General features: G+C 42.0%; 1 protein-coding gene across 2 annotated transcripts in view; it reads right to left on the bottom strand.

The window, feature by feature from the left end:
- Positions 1–19,479, bottom strand: part of LOC123507497 — a 45,184-nt gene that overhangs the window by 9,630 nt on the left and 16,075 nt on the right. Inside the window, exons 10-15 of one of the 2 annotated variants that reach the window (XM_045260410.1) lie at positions 16,050–16,404; positions 15,314–15,422; positions 14,159–14,303; positions 13,629–13,712; positions 10,433–10,528; positions 56–209 (exon numbers count right to left, since the gene is read on the bottom strand). In XM_045260410.1, the coding sequence (XP_045116345.1) occupies positions 56–209; positions 10,433–10,528; positions 13,629–13,712; positions 14,159–14,303; positions 15,314–15,422; positions 16,050–16,404 (943 nt within the window). The remainder of the gene's footprint in view (positions 1–55; positions 210–10,432; positions 10,529–13,628; positions 13,713–14,158; positions 14,304–15,313; positions 15,423–16,049; positions 16,405–19,479) is intronic. The other variant, XM_045260418.1, reaches the window with a different exon arrangement.

Genomic DNA, 19,479 nt, shown 5'->3' with positions numbered 1-19,479 from the left:
AGTGTCAGCAGCTTGTGGTGAGGAAGTGAACAAGAGGTGGTGGTGGTGGTGGTACCTGTCTTCCAGCGGGGGGCAAGTGAAGAGGCAGGAGGAAGGCCCCGCTGCGCCGAGTCCCGGCCGCCCCTCCTGTGAGTCGTGGGAGTCCTGCGACGACGCGCTGGACTTCCGCTGTCGCTGCTCCCCCCCAGCAGGCACCACCCTGCTGGGGGCTGCAAAGATACACTCATGTAGAATAAAGACACTCCCTCAGTCAGCCAGCTAAGTGTGAGGCCTTGTGTTGTCCTGGTGCTCTGTGCTGTGCTTTCTCTGTGTTTGCTATTCTAAGTACTTCATAAAACAAACACTTTATTTGGTGTCCATCTAACACTGAGGTGACACCTTCACCAGCTGTGCCAGGCCAAGCAGCAGCAGTGTCAGTGAATGGAGCACACACACAAGGCAGCGGTCACCACCTACTGCTTGTACACATCACACCATCAACAAGTAGGAATCTCCAAAAAAAAATATGACTCTTACACAAGATAAGACAACTGCTTTCATTTGTTAAATTTTAGTTTAAGTTTTGTTATAAATGTAAGTAAATTAATTTAATTCTTAAACTTGTTGAATTTAGAAATGCTACAGTAGATGACAGAGAAAACTGCTTGGCATATCTTGCCTCACTGTAGGATTCACCACTGCCTCACCTGCACCACCAGTGCTGGGCAGCAGTGAATCCTTCTCAAGTGTTCACACACTAGAACACCACAAAGTTGTGGCCAGATGCTGTCTGCTAAGTCAGTAATAACAAGTGGCTGACACAAGCTGCCTCACACACCAGCAGTGATGAAAGGTGCACCATTACTCCATTAGCAAGGCTCTTACTACTGATTCCTACAGCTGGCTCTGTACTGTGTGGCACCACACAAGGCAAGGGTTCACTGCATTGCTGTCCCCTACAAACCACAGCAGTGATGAGGCTGTCACTGTGGTGTTCTCATTAACACATAATTACACCAGGAAATCACACATTGGCAACTTGCCTTACTTTGAGTTTCCAGTTACTAAAACTTCAGCTTGTGATATGTGAAAATCATTACTCATTCAGCACATGTACCAGGAAAAAGTTGTCTCAGCAACAGCAAAGCACTAAACCCTGATCCACACAGCACCACACCAACTCTACCACAGCAAAAGTTAACCACAGCATAGCACCACTGGTCCTCTGCATACTTAGGTACCACTTGGATGGCGGCACCCTCCACACCGCCTCCTGAAGGGTCATGTCCATAGTGTCCGGCCTGGCACACCACTGGCTTCCCACCACATGTGTTCCCTGCCACTATCTTATCTCTGCCTTGTCAGCCAGGAAGGGTGTGCCACTGATATGCCAACTCACACCTCATGTCACACTCACCCTGTTGCACTTAATGACCTACTCTGTCTCCTCAATAAAGGGACTGAGGGAAGATACAGTGTGTGTGTGTGTGTGTGTGTGTGTGTGTGTGTGTGTGTGTGTGTGTGTGTGTGTGTGTGTGTGTGTGTGTGTGTGTGTGTGTGTTCAGTCACAACTCTCTATTCATGCCTCACTCATTTCCCTCTGTATTGCTCCACAGACTGGCTAGAAGAGAGTCAAAACAAGTTAACTCCTTCACTTCCATGACACTTCTTATTTATTCTGGTTACTATTTGGTGGCTCTATACAGGTTCAGAAACTCATGTAGGGATTAAAATAGTGAAGACTCTGGTCCATTAATCTTCTGACCTTCATAAACCCATCGTAATGTAAATGAAATGGTCTAATTGTACACAAATCACAAGACAAAAATGTGTCCCAGTATCAAAGGGGTTAAAAGCTGAAGATAAAGTCACACAGGAGTCACACAGGAGTCACATCCAGGCCACACTGAGCCAAATGTAAGGCCACAACTCAGGCCACTTAAGAGCCACACACAAGCCACCACAGAGCTATTCAAGCCACCAAATAGCCACACTAGGGCCACACAAAGCCACACTCAGGCCACAGGTGCAGATAGTGGCACAAACACCAGTTCAATGAGTGCCACTTCAAAACACAATCTGAATCTGTGCTGTACTTGTTAGCTGTGACCTTCTGAAGACTGCTTATCTCTCTCTCTCTCTTTTTATCTCATACTGGTCAAGGGCAACAAAATAAAAAAAAGTGCCCACTGAAAGGTCAAAAGGTCATCTATAAGTAACACAGAGATCATTCACACGCCACACACATCTAGTTCAGTGAATGGTGACAGCTCATTAGTCATTACTGTGGAAATCTTGGCATCTGAGGGTGTGTGTGTCTCAAATTACTAAGTGTCAGGCTACAGTGTTACCAACAAGACTATGTGTGTGTGTGTGTGTGTGTGTGTGTGTGTGTGTGTGTGTGTGTGTGTGTGTGTGTGTGTGTGTGTGTGTGTGTGTGTGTGTGTGTGCAACAAACTGATGATAAAAAATTAGTCATTATTATCATTGTTATTGTTATATTTTTTTAGGTTTGTGTTGCAGTGTTGCACCGCTACCCCAGCACCGAGGACATACATCTCTAGAGGCATCAGCAAGTCTGCTAATGTTAGTTCAGGCTGTTACAGAGACTATGGAAAGTATTTCAAACCTTATTAAAAAGAAAGGGTCAAATAAAAAAAAGTAGAAGACATGCATAAAATTGTCAAGCAACTATGTGCAAAAATACTAAATGCTTGCCCAAAATATTAGCATTGATGAGAACAGAGAAGGCTCTACAAGACCAATCAACACAGGAACATAAGTGTTAACAGTCAATCTCTGGAACAGCCCTGGACTGAAGGATGAGTAATGAAAGTCTGGATGATGACTTTGGTTTCCTTTTTATTGCCTAAAGTCCACTGGTTCAGGTTTCATTCTGAACAGTGTTAAAACTGAGAATGAAGTGGCATTGTCTCATGCTGAACTTCAAAATAGTTAATCCTATAACAAGTGAATAGTTACTTTTCAGAAGAGACAAGACTTTCCTTTGTACACCAGGAAACAAAAACAAACTGATACTGTGTAGGTAAGGTTAAGAGACAGGTGGGGTGCCCGCCAGGGACACTCACAACTCACTCAACAGGGCTGTTCCAGGGATGTCAAAGGAATCAAAAGGAAGTTGAATTGATTCATAGCATTTAAAAAATAGAAACTACAAATTTGAGGCTTAAGATGACATATAAAAGTACTACCCAGCAGGAGGAGGCTGCGGCACCTGCCCTACTTAACACTACTTGCACTTAATGTTGTTCCTTTAATGCTAACTTTATGTTTGACCAATTATATAAAACAGGCTATTTAATGCAACAATGGTGGACCAAAAGCTACCCTTACGTGTATATACAAGTAACGTGCTACATATATATAAGGACCACATTCATAAACACTTCAGCGTTGCACCTCCACTATTTAAAAAGTCTCCTGTTTAAGTGCCACAAGTTTTCAAAGGTGTTTTTATGGTTCTAATGACAAATGAACTAGGTTACTACATAATTCACAGGAGAAACACCCTCAGAAACCTGGCTTGTCATCTCTGTGTCCTTGAAAAATAGTTGTGGTGAGAGAGCAGAGCATTTGCCTAAGGAACTCTCCCACAGGCTTGCATGGACATGGTACTTGCAGGTAACACACGGTATGCAAACGGCACACACGTCACCGGCGTGCTAACGTGACTACTACAGAGAGTACACTGAAGAATATACAATTATAAGACACAGGCAGCTGTAAGAGACATCATATCAATACTCTGCTCTAGAGATGATTGTTAATGCTAGACTTACTGACACAAGTCCATTAAGACACAACAAGTAATGGTGAATGGTTACAATACCCAGTAAAGAATGGACAAGGCTGTGGTGTGAGGAGGAAGCTTAATAGTAGTGACATTATCACAAACACCGACATGATGAGAAGATTAAGTAGTAAGAATCACAAAATGTTGGATTGCTACAGTGTTTGTCTACCTTCACTTACATAGAGTTACCCATAAATCATACTACGTCGTAATTGTATACACAGTGATATTGTTTGCATACGTATCATGGAGAGAGGGAACAGTGCAGAGGCAGGCAAATACATAAACACTAAGGAAGGGAAAGTGTTAGGAGGAAGAGAGAGGAAAGGAAGAGACTGAAGGGGAGAGAAAAGGAAGAGACTAAAGGGGAAAGGAAAGAGAAGAGAAATAATGGGGTGTTACTCTCCACTCCCCACCCACCACCACCACCACCACCACTCGGAGCACTCCACCTCCCCACTGGTGACACAGGCACCAGAAGCCCCGGCCAGGCCAATACACATGCAACACAGGGACACACTGCTCACTGGGAGGCCTTCCCTCACCCAGCAGGAGGATACACACTATTAGACATAATGTGTGACGGAGTGTGGTTACTATACCTACTCTGTCATAATAGACTGTTAACCCCTTCAGTACCATGACGCATTTCCATATTCATTCTGGTTACCATTTGGTGATTTTATACAGCTTCAAAATCTTATGTGGGGTTTGAAATAGTGAAGAGTCTGGCCATTAGTCTTCTGACCTCCACAGACCCTTCATAACGTGAATAAAATCATGTAATCGTACCCAAAACTCAAGGTAGAAATGCATCCCAGTATTGAAGGAGTTAATGGTCACCTAGACACAATACTGATAATGACAACACTATGAACATGATGAACCAGCTGACCTGCACCTCTGCCAGCCTGCCAGCACACCACATCACCACACCATTACACCACCACAAAGAGTCATGCATTGTCGATGTACCTCAGCGGAAGTGATGAGTTTCATTATGCAGGGTGAGAGCAATAGAGTAAAGCACTGATTTGAGCACTGCACCTCCGACCCTTCCTCACTGAGTATCTTGTCTGGAGCAGCTCTTTGAACACCACACCACAACGCCTGTGCCAGCCAACTGTGTGACACCATGCACGGCGCGTCTATGTCTCTACCTTTGTACTGGCCTGATAAAGTGGCAGAATGCATCGTGTGCAAATCTTACACTGACAGCTGTTTTTGTTTTCTCTCACTCCTTATCATTAACCCCTTCAGTACCATGATGCATTTCTATATTCATTTTAGTTACTATTTGGAGATTTTATACAGCTTTAGATACTTACATGGCGGTTAAAATAGTGAAGACTAGCTATTAATCTTCTGATCTCAATAGATCTAATGCAAATAAAATCCTCTAATCATACCTAAAACTCAAGGTAAAAATGTGTCTCAGTACTGCAGGGGTTAAACTGCTAACAAACCCTGACAACCTGACACCACCTTAGCACCTTGCCTGCACCTCACATGGGGAAGCCGGCAACACCAGCAGTATCAGTAGTGAAGGGAGTGACTGGAAGGACGACAGACAGACAACACATACAGTACACGGACAGAACTCTGGTGCAAGGTGCAGGAAATGACTCCAGCACTGACAACACTGCTGGTCCAAATACAACCGAAGTGCAAGCTGAGACAACGGAAAGTGTAAAGAGTAAAGAGGTGACCTTTGAGTAAATAGGCAACCTTCAAGCCATGCATCAAAGTAGTGCTGGATATCAATAACAAGAAAACTGCATAAATGTTACCTTCTTTGTGTGTGTGTGTGTGTGTGTGTGTGTGTGTGTGTGTGTGTGTGTGTGTGTGTGTGTGTGTGTGTGTGTGTGTGTGTGTGTTGCCTACCAGCATTCAATCAAAAACAATAAAGCCATAAGTATTGCAAGGACAGCAGAGAAAAAGACAGCAAACATAACTAGACATTAGCCAGACATTTCCCTAACCATCAGGAGAGAAGGAAACGACAAAAGCAATACCGATGAGAACTCAGTGAAGCTTTACTGAATGTCATGAGAACTTGTCTATGCTCGATAAGTGAAGAGTATTTTGCTTTACTCTAAAACGGAAGGTCTTTTGATGACGAGAGCTTAAATCAACCTTGCATATCTAAAGAGAGAAATCGTCACTTTTTAACAATATCATAATTTTGGCCGTAGTAACAGTAATTTCAGCGAGAGATAGAGAGAGAGAGAGAGAGAGTATGTAGATCATTTGCTATTGAGGGCAATGAAATGACACGAAGCAACTGACAAAGAGAGACAAACACTTCTTATATCCTCAGAACAAACAAACCAACACACTAGCACATACCAATCATCTTACACACACACACACACACACACACACACTCTCGATATGTAGGAGGGACACACTACTACATGAATGGACTTAATGCATTATGCTAAACCTGGAAGACATGTTGACTGCCCAGCACTGCCCTGCCGCCCAACTGCCAGACCTCAGCCAGCTAAACACTCAGGTCATCAGCTTAAGGTACAAGTGGCAGACAACATTACACTACACCCTGTCAGTAAGGTTTTTTTTTTTACCAGATCTACTTACACTATTAAATGTGACTTAGAATTACCATAACATAGGAGTTTATAAATAGACATGTGTATATACTGTCCATGCTAATATCTGTACAGGATTAATATCTGCATATTTCACTACCCTGCCCACTGACTAAGGTAAAAGGAGGCCCCACCCAACCCACCCTGCACCACAACACAAATCTGACCAGTGCTTAGGAATGCTGCTCAGAGCCTCACACTGTCCATGCCATACACCATCCTTGCAATGCCAACACAGAAACACATTGGGGCTTTTCGATGAGGGGAAAACTGGCCACTGTAATAAAAAACGACTTGCTGGGGACTTCACAATGCTAGTACTTCTTATCCTGACCCAAAGAGTGCAGCCACAAATACAAAAACTGGCCAAGGGTTACAAAAAACACTTAAATAACTTGCTAAGGACTTCATAATGCTAATACATTTTATCTAAACCCAAACATTGCAGCCACAAATACAGAACGCAAGAAAACAAGAGAGGCTGCACCATATCATCAGGTCCACTAGTCCCTAAGAGAAAGTCAACAAAAATAATCTCAACACTACTAATAACTGATCTTCCAAGGAACTTCACAGGAAAGTATGTGTGTATGTATGTCTCAGTATTCCCTCAACTTGGTGCACACAAAGGCTGGTCAGACTCGGCAGTGCAGGGGAGGAAGGGGGGGAGGGGGCTTCACACAACACGGGAGGGGTGAGTCTTAACTCCTTCAATACCATGACGCATTTCCACATTCGTTCTGATTACAATTTGGTGATTTTAAACAGCTTCAAAAACTCGTGTGAGGGATTAAAATGGTAAAGACTGTGACCATTAATCCTCTGACCTACATACACCCTTCTTAATGTCAATAAAATGGTCTAATCGTACACAAATCTGGTAGAAATGTGTCCCAGTACTGAAGGGGTTAACAGTTGGGCTTCAGCAAGAGTATTGTGTGGTGAGTCATGTGTCTGTTCCGTTAAATTATCTCTTTGGTAAAATCTTAGTTGGGGAGCTTTCCATTCAGACATCCTTTGCTTTGTGTCAGTCAAGGAATGGTAAGATATGTCAGCTGAGAGTGGAAGAATATAAGACAGCCAAGTTGAAGAATGTAAATGTCAACAGAACACAATGTAATTACTCCAGGAAGAAAAAGGGAAACATCTGCAAATATATGACACCTCTGATGCAAACACATGGCTATCTCTTCATTACAAGTCAGTGTTTCTATTCACCGAGTCAACCGTTTGTAGATCAACTCACATTTACAGACATTGCTACGAAAAAATAAAATAAGAAAAGTTTACCATAGAACCAAACCTCTCTCTGGGTCACTAACGCCTCTCACACTACTGGTACGATGGGGAGTTAAGTTAGGTTAGGTTAGTAGTGTTCAGACATTGCCAAGATAAAAAAGTTTACCGTAGAACCAAACCTCTCTGGGTCACGAACACCCCTCACACTACTGGTACGATCGGGGAGTTAAGTTGTTAGGTTTGGTTAGTAGAGATGATAATAAAGTAATAGTGAACTGATAAAAAAAAAATGTGAAAAAGGTATCCTGGTTTTAACACAAAGCCTTTACATTTATGCCTCATTTCACTGATCACACCCAAGTCACAGTTCCAATTTTTGCATTGTTTATCTTTACTTACTAGTTCGTATTCTCAAACACTTCTGTGCTTTTCCTCTACTATCTCAATCTCAAGAGGGTTTCTTTGAATTTACACAAGTTTTTTTTTTTAAGGTGTTTTTTACAGTTCTAGAGGCAGATTGACAAGATTCTTACATTACTAACTGTAGAAACACTATTGAAAACACCGCTAATAATTTCTGTGGCCTTGAAAAAGTAGTCATGGTGAGATATATAGCATTTTTTAAGTGAGTTTCAATGGTTCTAGGGACAGAGTGACAAGATTTCTACATTATCAACAGGAGAAACAGTATTGAAAATCCCGCTAATCATCTCTGTGGCCTTGAAAAAGTAGTCATGGTGAGAGAATATAGCATTTTTTAAGTGAGTTTCAATGGTTCTAGGGGCAGAGTGACAAGATTTCTACATTATCAACAGGAGAAACAGTATTGAAAATCCCGCTAATCATCTCTGTGGCCTTGGAAAATAGTCATGGTGAGAGAATCAAGCATTTTTTAATACAAACCTTAGATTCATGACCACTACTTACTGACCACCTTACAATAACTTTAGTCATCCCCTGGACACACTGAACTAGAAGCCCCACAACCAATAAACCAACACAGACCATCTAGCAAACCAGCCTACTTACTCTTTCAACACTGAACTGAAACCTGTACTCTGAAACGCTTTGCTCTCTCACCACAGCTATTTTCTAAGGCCACAGAGATGATTAGCGGGGTTTTCAAGAGCATTTCTCAAGTTAGTAAAGTAGAAATCTGGTGAATCTGTCTCTAGAACTGTAAAAATACCTTAAAAACTTGTGTAAACTTAAGTAAAGCCTCTTGAAATAGTGGTGAATTGCAGAAATTTCTGAAAATACAAGCCTAACTCATACCAGCCTAGTTACTTTTTAGACATTGCACTAAACCCAATACACGAAGAGATCTCCACATAGCTCACACCAGCCTTAGTTACTCTTTAAACAGTGAACAAAACACCCACACAATCCTAGCAACACAACATTTATGCACCAAAGGATGAGCTGAGGCAATGGTTTATAAGCTCACACCAGTCTCAGCTACTCTTTAGACAAGATTCTTACATTACTAACTGGAGAAACACTATTGAAAACCCTGCTAATCATCTCTGTGGCCTTGAAAAATTTTAAGCAAACCACACAATCATAGCAACACAACATTTATGCACCAATGGATGAGCTGAGGCAATGGTTTATTAGCTCATACCAGTAGAGTTGAGGTGTTTGTTTACAAGTCTATCATACCAGTAGAGTTGAGGTGTTTGTTTACAAGTCTATCATATCAGTCAGGCTTCAGAACTTTCCAGCTCCAAAGTTCAGTGTGAGAAATGTTGGTATTTCTGACCCATCAAGAGTTTTGGTCATGAGCGAGCGATGTTATATTTAAAGATTTATATAACACTTAAAACCATCCAATGGTAATATAAAGAACAGGTGCGTATGTAAAATATTCCTGGATAAATAGTTTAAATTGTGGGAGTGGTGTATATGAGTACTTGTCCAGCTTTCCTCCAGCTGTCACATACACACACTCATAAATAATCTTTTACTCTGCCATTCAATAGTAAAATCATGTCCCAAAAATATCATACTATACAAAACTACTTTAAATCATCAACAACAACTTTTGACAATAAAAAACTCTCTTCAGATACTAAACATACTTATATAAAAACATGTCAGCTTAAAAATTCACTTATCATAAAATAGAGCAATGTATCATAAAAAAAACACTGCAGAATCTCACTTTAGATAAAAATAAAAACATAAAAACCACAACAAAATCAATCAACATCAAGATTAACATACGAGTGAAATTTTGTACCGAGGCAGCCTGGGCAGGAGTCTTCAGTTTAACCCACAAACACCAACACTGCCTCACTTCCTCACACAATGAAAGAGAGTGATTCTGCTTAACACACTACACAACTCAAGGCATGGTGGTCCACACTGGGAGCACCACCACCTTGCTACTACAACAGAACAGTACCTTGTGAAATAAACATCAACTAGAGGCATTGTCCACGTAACCTGACCAATTCCTCAGTCAACTAAAGATGCAACCCAAGATCCCATGTTAAAATTAATATATAAACTACAACCCCAATATCTTACATAATCTGACTTCACGTTTCTCGGTAAAATATGCAACCTAGTAGTCCATGAACCCAAGACTTAGCACACCCAAACAGGTCTGCAGAGAGGCGACAACCATGGAGACTAACCCACACAGGAACCACCAAGCAAGTGCCAACAAGCATGCAACAAGATAGTGAGTAACCAAGCAAGATGTTCCCTCCACACCCAGAGCAGTGAGGAAGGCTGCTCCACCCTCAGTCCAGCCACCAGTAAGAGAATCAGTCATCATTACCTCCAGTAGCATCAAGGTCGGGGGTCAGGCCGGTGGTGTCCTCGCTGCTGTTCATTCTTGGGTCACTTCCGCCTTTTGTTTTCATTCGCCGGGATCCTGAATGAGAGACAAGGAGGGTTAGTCGAGTGGGTGTTAGTGGTTGTTCGTTACCCAGTTAGCCTCGTTCTTGCTTCACTGTGCCTTGGTTTACTTCTAAGTTAATCAGTTATGCCAATTTTCAAGTACTGGTTGTAATCTCTACGATGAATTAGGGTCCATCTTTGAACCCCTTCAGTACTGGGACACATTAAGTTTTGAGAATGATTAAACAATTTTATCTACAATAGGAAAGGTCTGTGGAGGTCACAAGATTAATGGCCAGTCTTCATTATTTTAATCTTCACATAAGTTTCTGAAGCTGTATAAAACATCAAATAAAAAGCAGAATGAATAAGAAAATGTGTCATGGTACTGAAGGAGTTAATGAAAAACTATATTACTAATCTCAATTTCTTTTTACAGTGAATATCAGCATTGAACCTTTCCTTAATCTCTGTACTCGTAGGCACCACAGTGTTACCTGATGACACAGCAATCAAGAACACAATGCACTTTGCTTGGGTAAACACACATGCTCTCAAACTTCATCTAGGCTCTATACATCAACATCAATGACAATGCAACACATCTCAGCACGTTGGTGACACACTGACTGGTTGGGCAGGGCCAGGCTACACACTCACACTCCTGCATCTAAATACTGGTTACTGTGTGCAGCTGCTAATACTAATATCCTTTACTCAATTTTAATTCAACTTTGTGGAGAAGAAAAAGGTTTGTGCAGATTAAAACATGGTCAGGAATGTGGGGAAAAAGTAATAACAGTTACATTAAACAAGAAATTGAAGTCTTGTGGGATTAAAGGGAGAAAATGTGGTATGTCTGCTTAGAAAATGAAGTCTCCAGTTTAGTAAAGGTGAGAGAACTATCACACAACACTACCACTGAGGAGGAGGAGGAGAAGGAGGTGTAGATAACTAGACACTCACTAATTCAAACCGTGGAAGCCTACAGAACTATGTACATTGCAGGAGTAACGGTATCCATCATGACTCTTAAAACTCAATGCTGTTTTACTCAGTGATGCTTGACAAATCCATAACTGTCACTGCTGCAAGACTGACACAGCGAGGCAGGGAGGTGGCCAGGTGGAGGAGGTGCCTGGCCAGCCCCTCACTGCCACATGGCCCTCACTGCTACACTGTAAAGCCCTCTGTGCAAAGCTTAAATTCAACTTGGGGTGGTGAAACTAAAGGCAAACACAGGCACTCTTCTGATAAGCTTTACAAGGAACCATATAATCAGTTTGTCATGTCCACTGCTTCATCTAGACAGTTTATAAAGGATTACAGTTCCTTTATATGGTACTCAGGTCTCAGGAGAGTGCCTAGGCCAGCCTTTACAAAGACTACTCTCACCTCCGATGCTAAGGAAACACTACAAAACCACTTCTACTTGTGACTTTCATTTAAAAATACCAAAAAATACCAGTGTGTCAAAATACCTACACAGTTTCCCTTGCCCACACCAACACTGACAATGATAAGACTGAAAGAAACACTACAAAACCACTTCTACTTGAGACCTCCATTAGAAAAATACCAAAAATACTGTTGTCAAAATATCTATAGTCATCCTTGCCCAGCCCACACCAACACTGACAACGATGGGACTGAGGGGGTGAGGGGGTGAGGGTTGAGACTTGTGTTCATGCTTTGGGACCCACAGCCACAGCGGGCATATGGATCATGGCTTACGGTGGAGGCCAGAGGGGACGCCAAGGAGGTTTAAGCGTTGAAAGGGGCAGCAGCGGCCAGCCCAGCATTATTGTGACCCAAGATCAAGGGAGGGGAATGGGAGGGTGTGAGGAGTGAAATTGTTTGGGTCAGTTCATTTAGTATTATGAAAAGCATATGTGATTACTGTAGTATATAATTTGTTCAGTAGTAGCCATTTATTGTAAAAAAATGCATTAGTTTTTTATGCTCTTCTTTTCTGTATGTTAAGATTCCATACACTGTTCTTTGCGCTGTGAAAGGATTAACAAATGCTTCTATATAGTGGTGAAGCTGTACACTGAATCCTTGAAAATACATTAACTATAAGCAAATATAAATATATAAAATGTCCTGTATTTCTCCAATATGTGAGTTATAATTACTTCATACTCAATAACACCAACATATTGAGTGTTATTCCACCTAAGACACACAAAATTATATGTTAGTCTGTTTTCTCCACAGGTTAGCTCTGTATTCCCCCACACATCTTGCATTACTCTGAAACATGCAAGGCAACATTTACAGAAGAAACACCAAGATTAGCTTCCTTTAGTTTTGCAGTGTACCATCCCAAACCAAGACCAGGAGGCAGTGGTTGTGACAAGGCAGTGAACCATGCAGAGGAAATCACCACATAATTTGTAACTCCCACCACTGTTAAACCTCTAGACACAAGGAACCATAAGATACCTCCTTCAGTAGTCTCATGTCCCTAGTTGAGCAAATGAGGTGTGATTGTCAATATATGCATTCACTAACATTCAATCATTCGCTTCATCCAGCAGTGTGGGGAAAGAAAGGCAGGGAAAAGTACATAATCATCTGTGGCCTTTGAAAAACAGTGGTAGTGATAGAGTCTAGTGTTTGACGAGGCAGCGAAAGACAGCAAGAAGATTAACAAGATTTCTACAATACTAAGAGAAGTAATCCAAGCTAACCATCTCTGAGGCCTTTGAAAATGGTCATGGAGAGAGAGCAGTGTTCAATGAAAGACAGCAAGAAGAGTGACAAGATTTCTACAACGCTAAGAGAAGAAACACTCTTGAAAACCCGGCTAATCATCTCTGTGGCCTTTGAAAACAGTCGTGGTGAGAGAGCAAAGTGTTTCATGAAAGATAGCAAGAAGATTAACAAGATTTCTACAATACTGATAGGAGAAACAACCTTGAGAACCCAGCTAATCATCTCTGTGGCCTTTAAAAAACAGTCATGGCGAGAAAACAGCATTTGATGAGGGAGATAAGAAAATACACACACTCTTCTAATTCTGTCACATGTCCCTGCTATAAATGAAGAACACCATTACTCTGCCCCTATGTCCCTCCCAGCACCTCACCACCCAGGCCAGTGACGGCAGCACGGCCACCTTGACTCACCAGGGGCAATGAAAGGAGCAGCACCGAATGGATCGTCCTCGGTTGACATCACTAAACTTTCCCTGCTTTTAACATTGGATATGCCTGGAGGAAGCAGAGGTTTGGGGTTAGTCACACTCCCGCAAGTCACTCAAATGGTGCAGATACAGAATGAAAAGTGAATGAAATGTAAAGCCACTCACAGCAAATGCATGTCTACACTGTACATAAATGATACAGAAATGGTTAAGATATATTACAGTACATTACACTCTGCCAAAAGATAAACACCAGGTCAGTTAAGTTAACCCCTTCAGTACTGGGACACATTTTACCATGAGTTTTGGGTGTGATTAAACAATTTTACTTACATTAGGTCTATGGAGGTCAGAAGATTAATGGCCAGTCTTCACTATTTTAATCCCCCACATGAGTCTCTGAAGTTGTATCAAATCGGCAAATAGTAAGTAGAATGAATATGGAAATGCATCAAGGTACTGAAGAGGTTAAATGCAAAGTCAGTTCCCACGACAGTCAAGTCTCACACTCACTGCTTTGCGATCCTCGGCGAATTTTGTCAAACTCCGCCCCGAAAATATTATCCTCCGACATTTGGCTGAAGGGCGTCATGTCGTTGAAGGGGTTCCAGGCACGCACGTCGGAGGTTAAACTCATGTCTGAAGTGACTAGGCCCTCCTGTACAGAAAAACATGTAAATAAATGACCTCAGCAGTGCAATGTATAAAGTGAACCCCCTCAAGCACACAAAACCATTACAATAAACAAACTAGAATAGAACAGCCTCAGTAATAAGGTCGTGGCGAGTCATTGAGGAGTTTTAAAAAGATCTTGGTGTGGTGGCAATAACTTGGAAGCATGTCAGGAATAGGGAATAGGGACCTCTCCAGCTGTCCTCGTTTCCTGGCTCCCCCTTTGCAGTTCTTTCACTTTAACATGGTGAGTGAATGTAAAAATAACCTAACCTAACCTGACCTAACCCTAATTTTGGCCTAAACTAACAAAACCCTAACTTTAACATAGGTTTGATTAGGTTAGGTTTGGTTACCATAAGACGGAGAAAGACAGAAAGATTAACAAGATTTCTACAATACTAAGAAAAGTAACCCAGCTAATCATCTCTGTGGCCTTTGAAAACAGTGGTATTGATAGTCATGTTAGAGTGGAGGAGCTGCGAGATAGCAAAAAAAGTACCTACTTTAGCCCATAAATTGCTGTGAAAACCCCACATGCTAAAAAAAAAAATAAATAAAAAAAAAATAAATAAAAATAAATAAATAAATAAAATAAATAAATAAATAAATACACAAATAAATAAATAAAAATAATAATAAATAAATGTAATAAAATAAAATAAAATAAAGTGGGGAGCCAGGAATTGAGCAGTTTTTTTTTTTTTTTTTGGGGAGCTAATCTTGACACAATCCCTAACTTGTTAACTCCATGTCGAAGATTATAAAGCAGGAAAGATGAGATGCCAAAAATCCTGGAACTCCCTGCTTGCTCTGTATTTCCTCCTTCCTATGACTTCAACTCTCCATCTGTGTTCAGGCTGTGGCACTAACCTGGGAGCTGTGTTCAGGGTGTGGCACTAACCTGGGAGCTGTGTTCAGGGTGTGGCATTAATCTGGGAGCTGTGTTTAGGCTGTGGCACTAACCTAGGAGTGGTGTTCAGGTGTGGCACTAACCTGGGAGCTGTGTTCAGGCTGTGGCACCCCCGCAGACCCCTCCTTCTCTGTGAGCCGCACCGAGGCCTCGAATGGTGCCAGGAACTGTGTCGTCTCGTTGGCAAAAATCCTGAAAGTGGTCGTCGTGTACACAGAGGCAGGTAAGGTGAGGAGGGGACGTATGTGGGTGGGAAACTTGCTTACTCCGAGAAATTATAAAGCAGGAAGTCTGATGTCTAATTCTGGAACTCCCTGCCTGCTTCTGTATTTCCACCTTCCCATGACTTTATTCTCCGATCTTGGCTAACCCTTTTGATTTCATTTATTTATTTATTCATTTTTTTTTTTTTTTAGAAACTGACACCTAAGTGGACCTTGTTTTCTGCTCTCTTTGTTGCCCCCAGCCAGTACATCCATTACTGTAGGAAGATCTGGTCAATTATCAGCTAATACTTCCCTTTCTGCACATCCACGTCACATTCTAGCGTCCTGACTGCAACTATCAGTGTTAACCTCCTCAATACTGTGGCACATTTCTACCTTGAGATTTGTGTACGATTAGACCATTTTATTGACATTAGGAAGGGTTTATGGAGGTCAGAAGATTAATAATGGCCACAGTCTTCACTATTTTAATCCCTATATAAGTTTCTGAAGCTGTATAGAATCACCAAATAGTAAGCAGAATGAATATGGAAACCTGTCATGGCACTGAAGTGTTAAGAGTCAAGGGAGAGAAAACCCTGCTGTTCCTTACTTGTTGAAAGCAGAGGAGTCTGAGACGTTTCTCCGGTGGGCCCTGGGGTGGTGTGGCTGGGTGGGGGAGCTGGGGGCTTGCAGGTGGTGGTGGTGCTGCTGCAAGCTGAGGGCAGAGGTGTCACTCTCGTACTTCACCAGTCCAGCCACGGCCCCGGTACTGCCTGGCGCCGGTGCCGTCAGCCCCGCCCCCGCATTGGCCCCGATGGAGCCCTGACTCAGCGAGAGGCTCTGGGGTCCACTGCCGGAGGTGGTGGTGGTGGTGGTAGTAGTGGTGGGTGGCAGGAAGAGCCCCTCTGTGCTGCCAGAGTGAGGCTGTGTCTCAACGCCACCTTCTCGGAAAGGGTCAGGGTAGCCTGTGGGGAGTGTCACTGGGTTACTCAACACGCCACACAGCTGTCCGCCTGGCCAGCCTCAGCACAGCACATGGGTGAGGCCTTACAGTGCAACATATGTCATGAAAGTTGCCTGTCATGAGGAACAAGGCTGGCATGTCGTGACAAGGCCTGGCAGGGAGCAACACTTCTGGAACACACTACAGTACAGTCTGGGCCACAACACACAACACGAGGTGCTTCACACAACAACAAAGGAATTCACACAAACACACAAGAAACACAAGACAAAGCAAACACAGGAGTTATCAACAGGAAACTGATGCAAGCCATGAGCTCATCCTCTCGCTACACACAGTTATCCTTAAGACTGCTGACTCACAACTAACTCATACAACTCACTTACTCATGTCTATTTTCTATTCAATGTCACATCAATTTACCTTCAGAGACACACGACAATAGGTAAACTGTCTATTTTTCAAGAGGATGTCCCATATTTTAACTCAATAAAAGACAATGAAAGAAAACTAAAATAAGATAATGGATAACTTTTCCTTGAGTCTAATAATAGTATGATGACTGTGTGTGTACGTGTGTATGTGTGTGTGTGTTATGTCATACATGCAATAGTAAACATGAGTGCGTCAAAATAAAAGTGAATGACAATGAACACAAAACTGAAGAGGCACATGAATGCACAGGTAAGAACAGGTGTGTGCTAAACTCCTCAGTCTTACCTTGGCCCACCAGCACTGCCCGAGCCTCACCCGCCGCTCTCCTGCCTTATCAACACTGCCAGACTTGAGAGAAAAAGCCACCTTCTGTCCTCCACTGATAAGATCAAACCTTCCATCTTACTCATTTTTCTAAAGATAACCTTTGGCCACCTCAATTATGACTATCAAGTGTTCCCTCTCACCGCCTCACACTGTTTTGTTTCCCTGCTATTATCAAACCATTAGGGTGTTCTTTCATCTCATACATATGCAGGGGTGAACTACTTTTTAGCTTAACTTTCTAGCACTAATTTCCAGCTGTATTTGATTCACTGTAGTGTAGTATTGGTTTGAAGCTTCACTGTCCAAGGTTTTATTTCACTGTTCTGAATATCTTGCTATCTAATGTTCTAGTGTTCAAGGCAAACTCCTTCACCCTTTGACCGCCTAATGGTACACCTTCCATTACTTGCCAATCACTTTGAAATAGCCTTACTTGTTCTACAGCCACATCACATCTCTGAACTAGGAAGGAGTTTCGCAATTTATTCTTTATCTCCGCTAACTTCCTTGTGCATGCTTATAGATTCCACGCATTGCTTAGGGTGCTGCTAACTGCTTTGTGCCGCAGTGAAAGGGTACTCTAGCTCAGTCTACACAAGCAGCCATCAAATTTCTTATCTCAACACCTCACACAAAAGTATAAATTCCTCCAAGGCAGTGATGTCCCCCATGCTCCTCACACAGTGCTTCCTCACACTAATGGTCACTCATGACTCTCTCAACACTCTGAACTTTTAGGCTTTCTTTCCAAGCACTGGATTACAAGAGTGCTGAGTGTGCGGCGTGCATTGCCAGCTTTGCAGTGGTGCTCAGTGAGGGCTAAAAAATTATTTGCTATACTACACTTGCAAGTAATGTGTCTATTCTATCACTGATGCTTCATAATCTCATAACCTGCTATAGGGGAAGACACTACAGAACACCCACCACCTCCTCCTCCTCCTATCATCTCTCTTATAAATCATCATCATCATCATCATCAATTAACATCCGCATTTACCCCTTTAGAATGGGGTTGGACTGGCGATAATTGCTTTCCACATCTAGCAATCTCTATTATCAATAGTCTTCTCTTTCCAATATCACCATTTCACACAGACTTCTTCACTGTCTTCTAATTTCATCCGCTGAATATGGCAAGATCACATCCCTGTCTGTATTTCTTCTCACCAGTTCCACTACCTCACACTTCACCAGCACCTCTACACCTGTCCCTATGCCAAGCCTCTCAACACTAACACTCATTGTGGGAACTGTTGCTTGATACCCTATGTGAAACTTTTGTGTCTGGAATTAAATGACCATGCAAAACTCATGTAAAGGAACATAAGGGTGCTGTGTGTGTGTGTGTGTGTGTGTGTGTGTGTGTGTGTGTGTGTGTGTGTGTGTGTGTGTGTGTGTGTGTGTGTGTGTGTGTGTTACATCTACACTCAGTAAGTCTCTAATGCACAACAGTGGTAACACTTCACACTTGCAAGGAAAACAACATGTCTATGCATTTCATCTACTTGACGTCTTCTGCCCAACGGAAGAAAAATACAAAAAACAAATCAAATAGAAAAAGAAAAGCAAATAAATGACAATGCAGTAAAAAAATAAATCCCATCATGCTAATAATAATAATAGTAATAATAATAATAATAAAAATAATAATAATAATAATAGCAGCAATAAAATCATGCAAAAAGTCCACAAAATACACTTCCATTCTAAAGTGCATAATTTTGACACGAGAATGAAATTAAATTAAATTCAAACTTTAATTCCTGTTTCCAGCAACGTGTGGCATACTGATCCAGACACTGACAGACGGACACACAGACATCACACAGCCAGCCCACACAGAAACACTCACTGCACATCACAGCACCCACACACCACACTGCATCCTTCTCATTCACCTCACACACACACACACACACACACACACACACACACACACACACGAATGGCTTTCAGTCTTGGCAGGACACCATTGCTAGAAACAAGAATTTACTTCACTCTGCAGTATTGACAATCTTTACAGTATTACAAGCATCACTCCTTCTACACATTCACCAAACCAACACACAGCAAAACTTGAATATCTCTCTCTCTCCTGCAATATTGTTAGTGTATCCCAAGACTCCTCTACACACAGTATACAGGAACCAAGACTCAGAGAAAAAATGTAATAACTGTAGTCTGAATATTGTTGCCTTATTACCCTTCAAGTAGTGATTCTGAATAAATGCTTACAATTTGAAAAAGAAATCAGAAAAGAAAGCAGAGTTGAGTTTGAAGCAGAGGTGAAGAGGCAGTGTTCCCAAGGAGT

Source organism: Portunus trituberculatus, chromosome 3 (genome assembly GCF_017591435.1).
Source record: "Portunus trituberculatus isolate SZX2019 chromosome 3, ASM1759143v1, whole genome shotgun sequence".
Taxonomy (NCBI): Eukaryota; Metazoa; Arthropoda; class Malacostraca; order Decapoda; family Portunidae; genus Portunus; species Portunus trituberculatus.
Note: the sequence above shows the minus strand (reverse complement) of the source record. Positions and strands in the feature narration are given on the sequence as shown.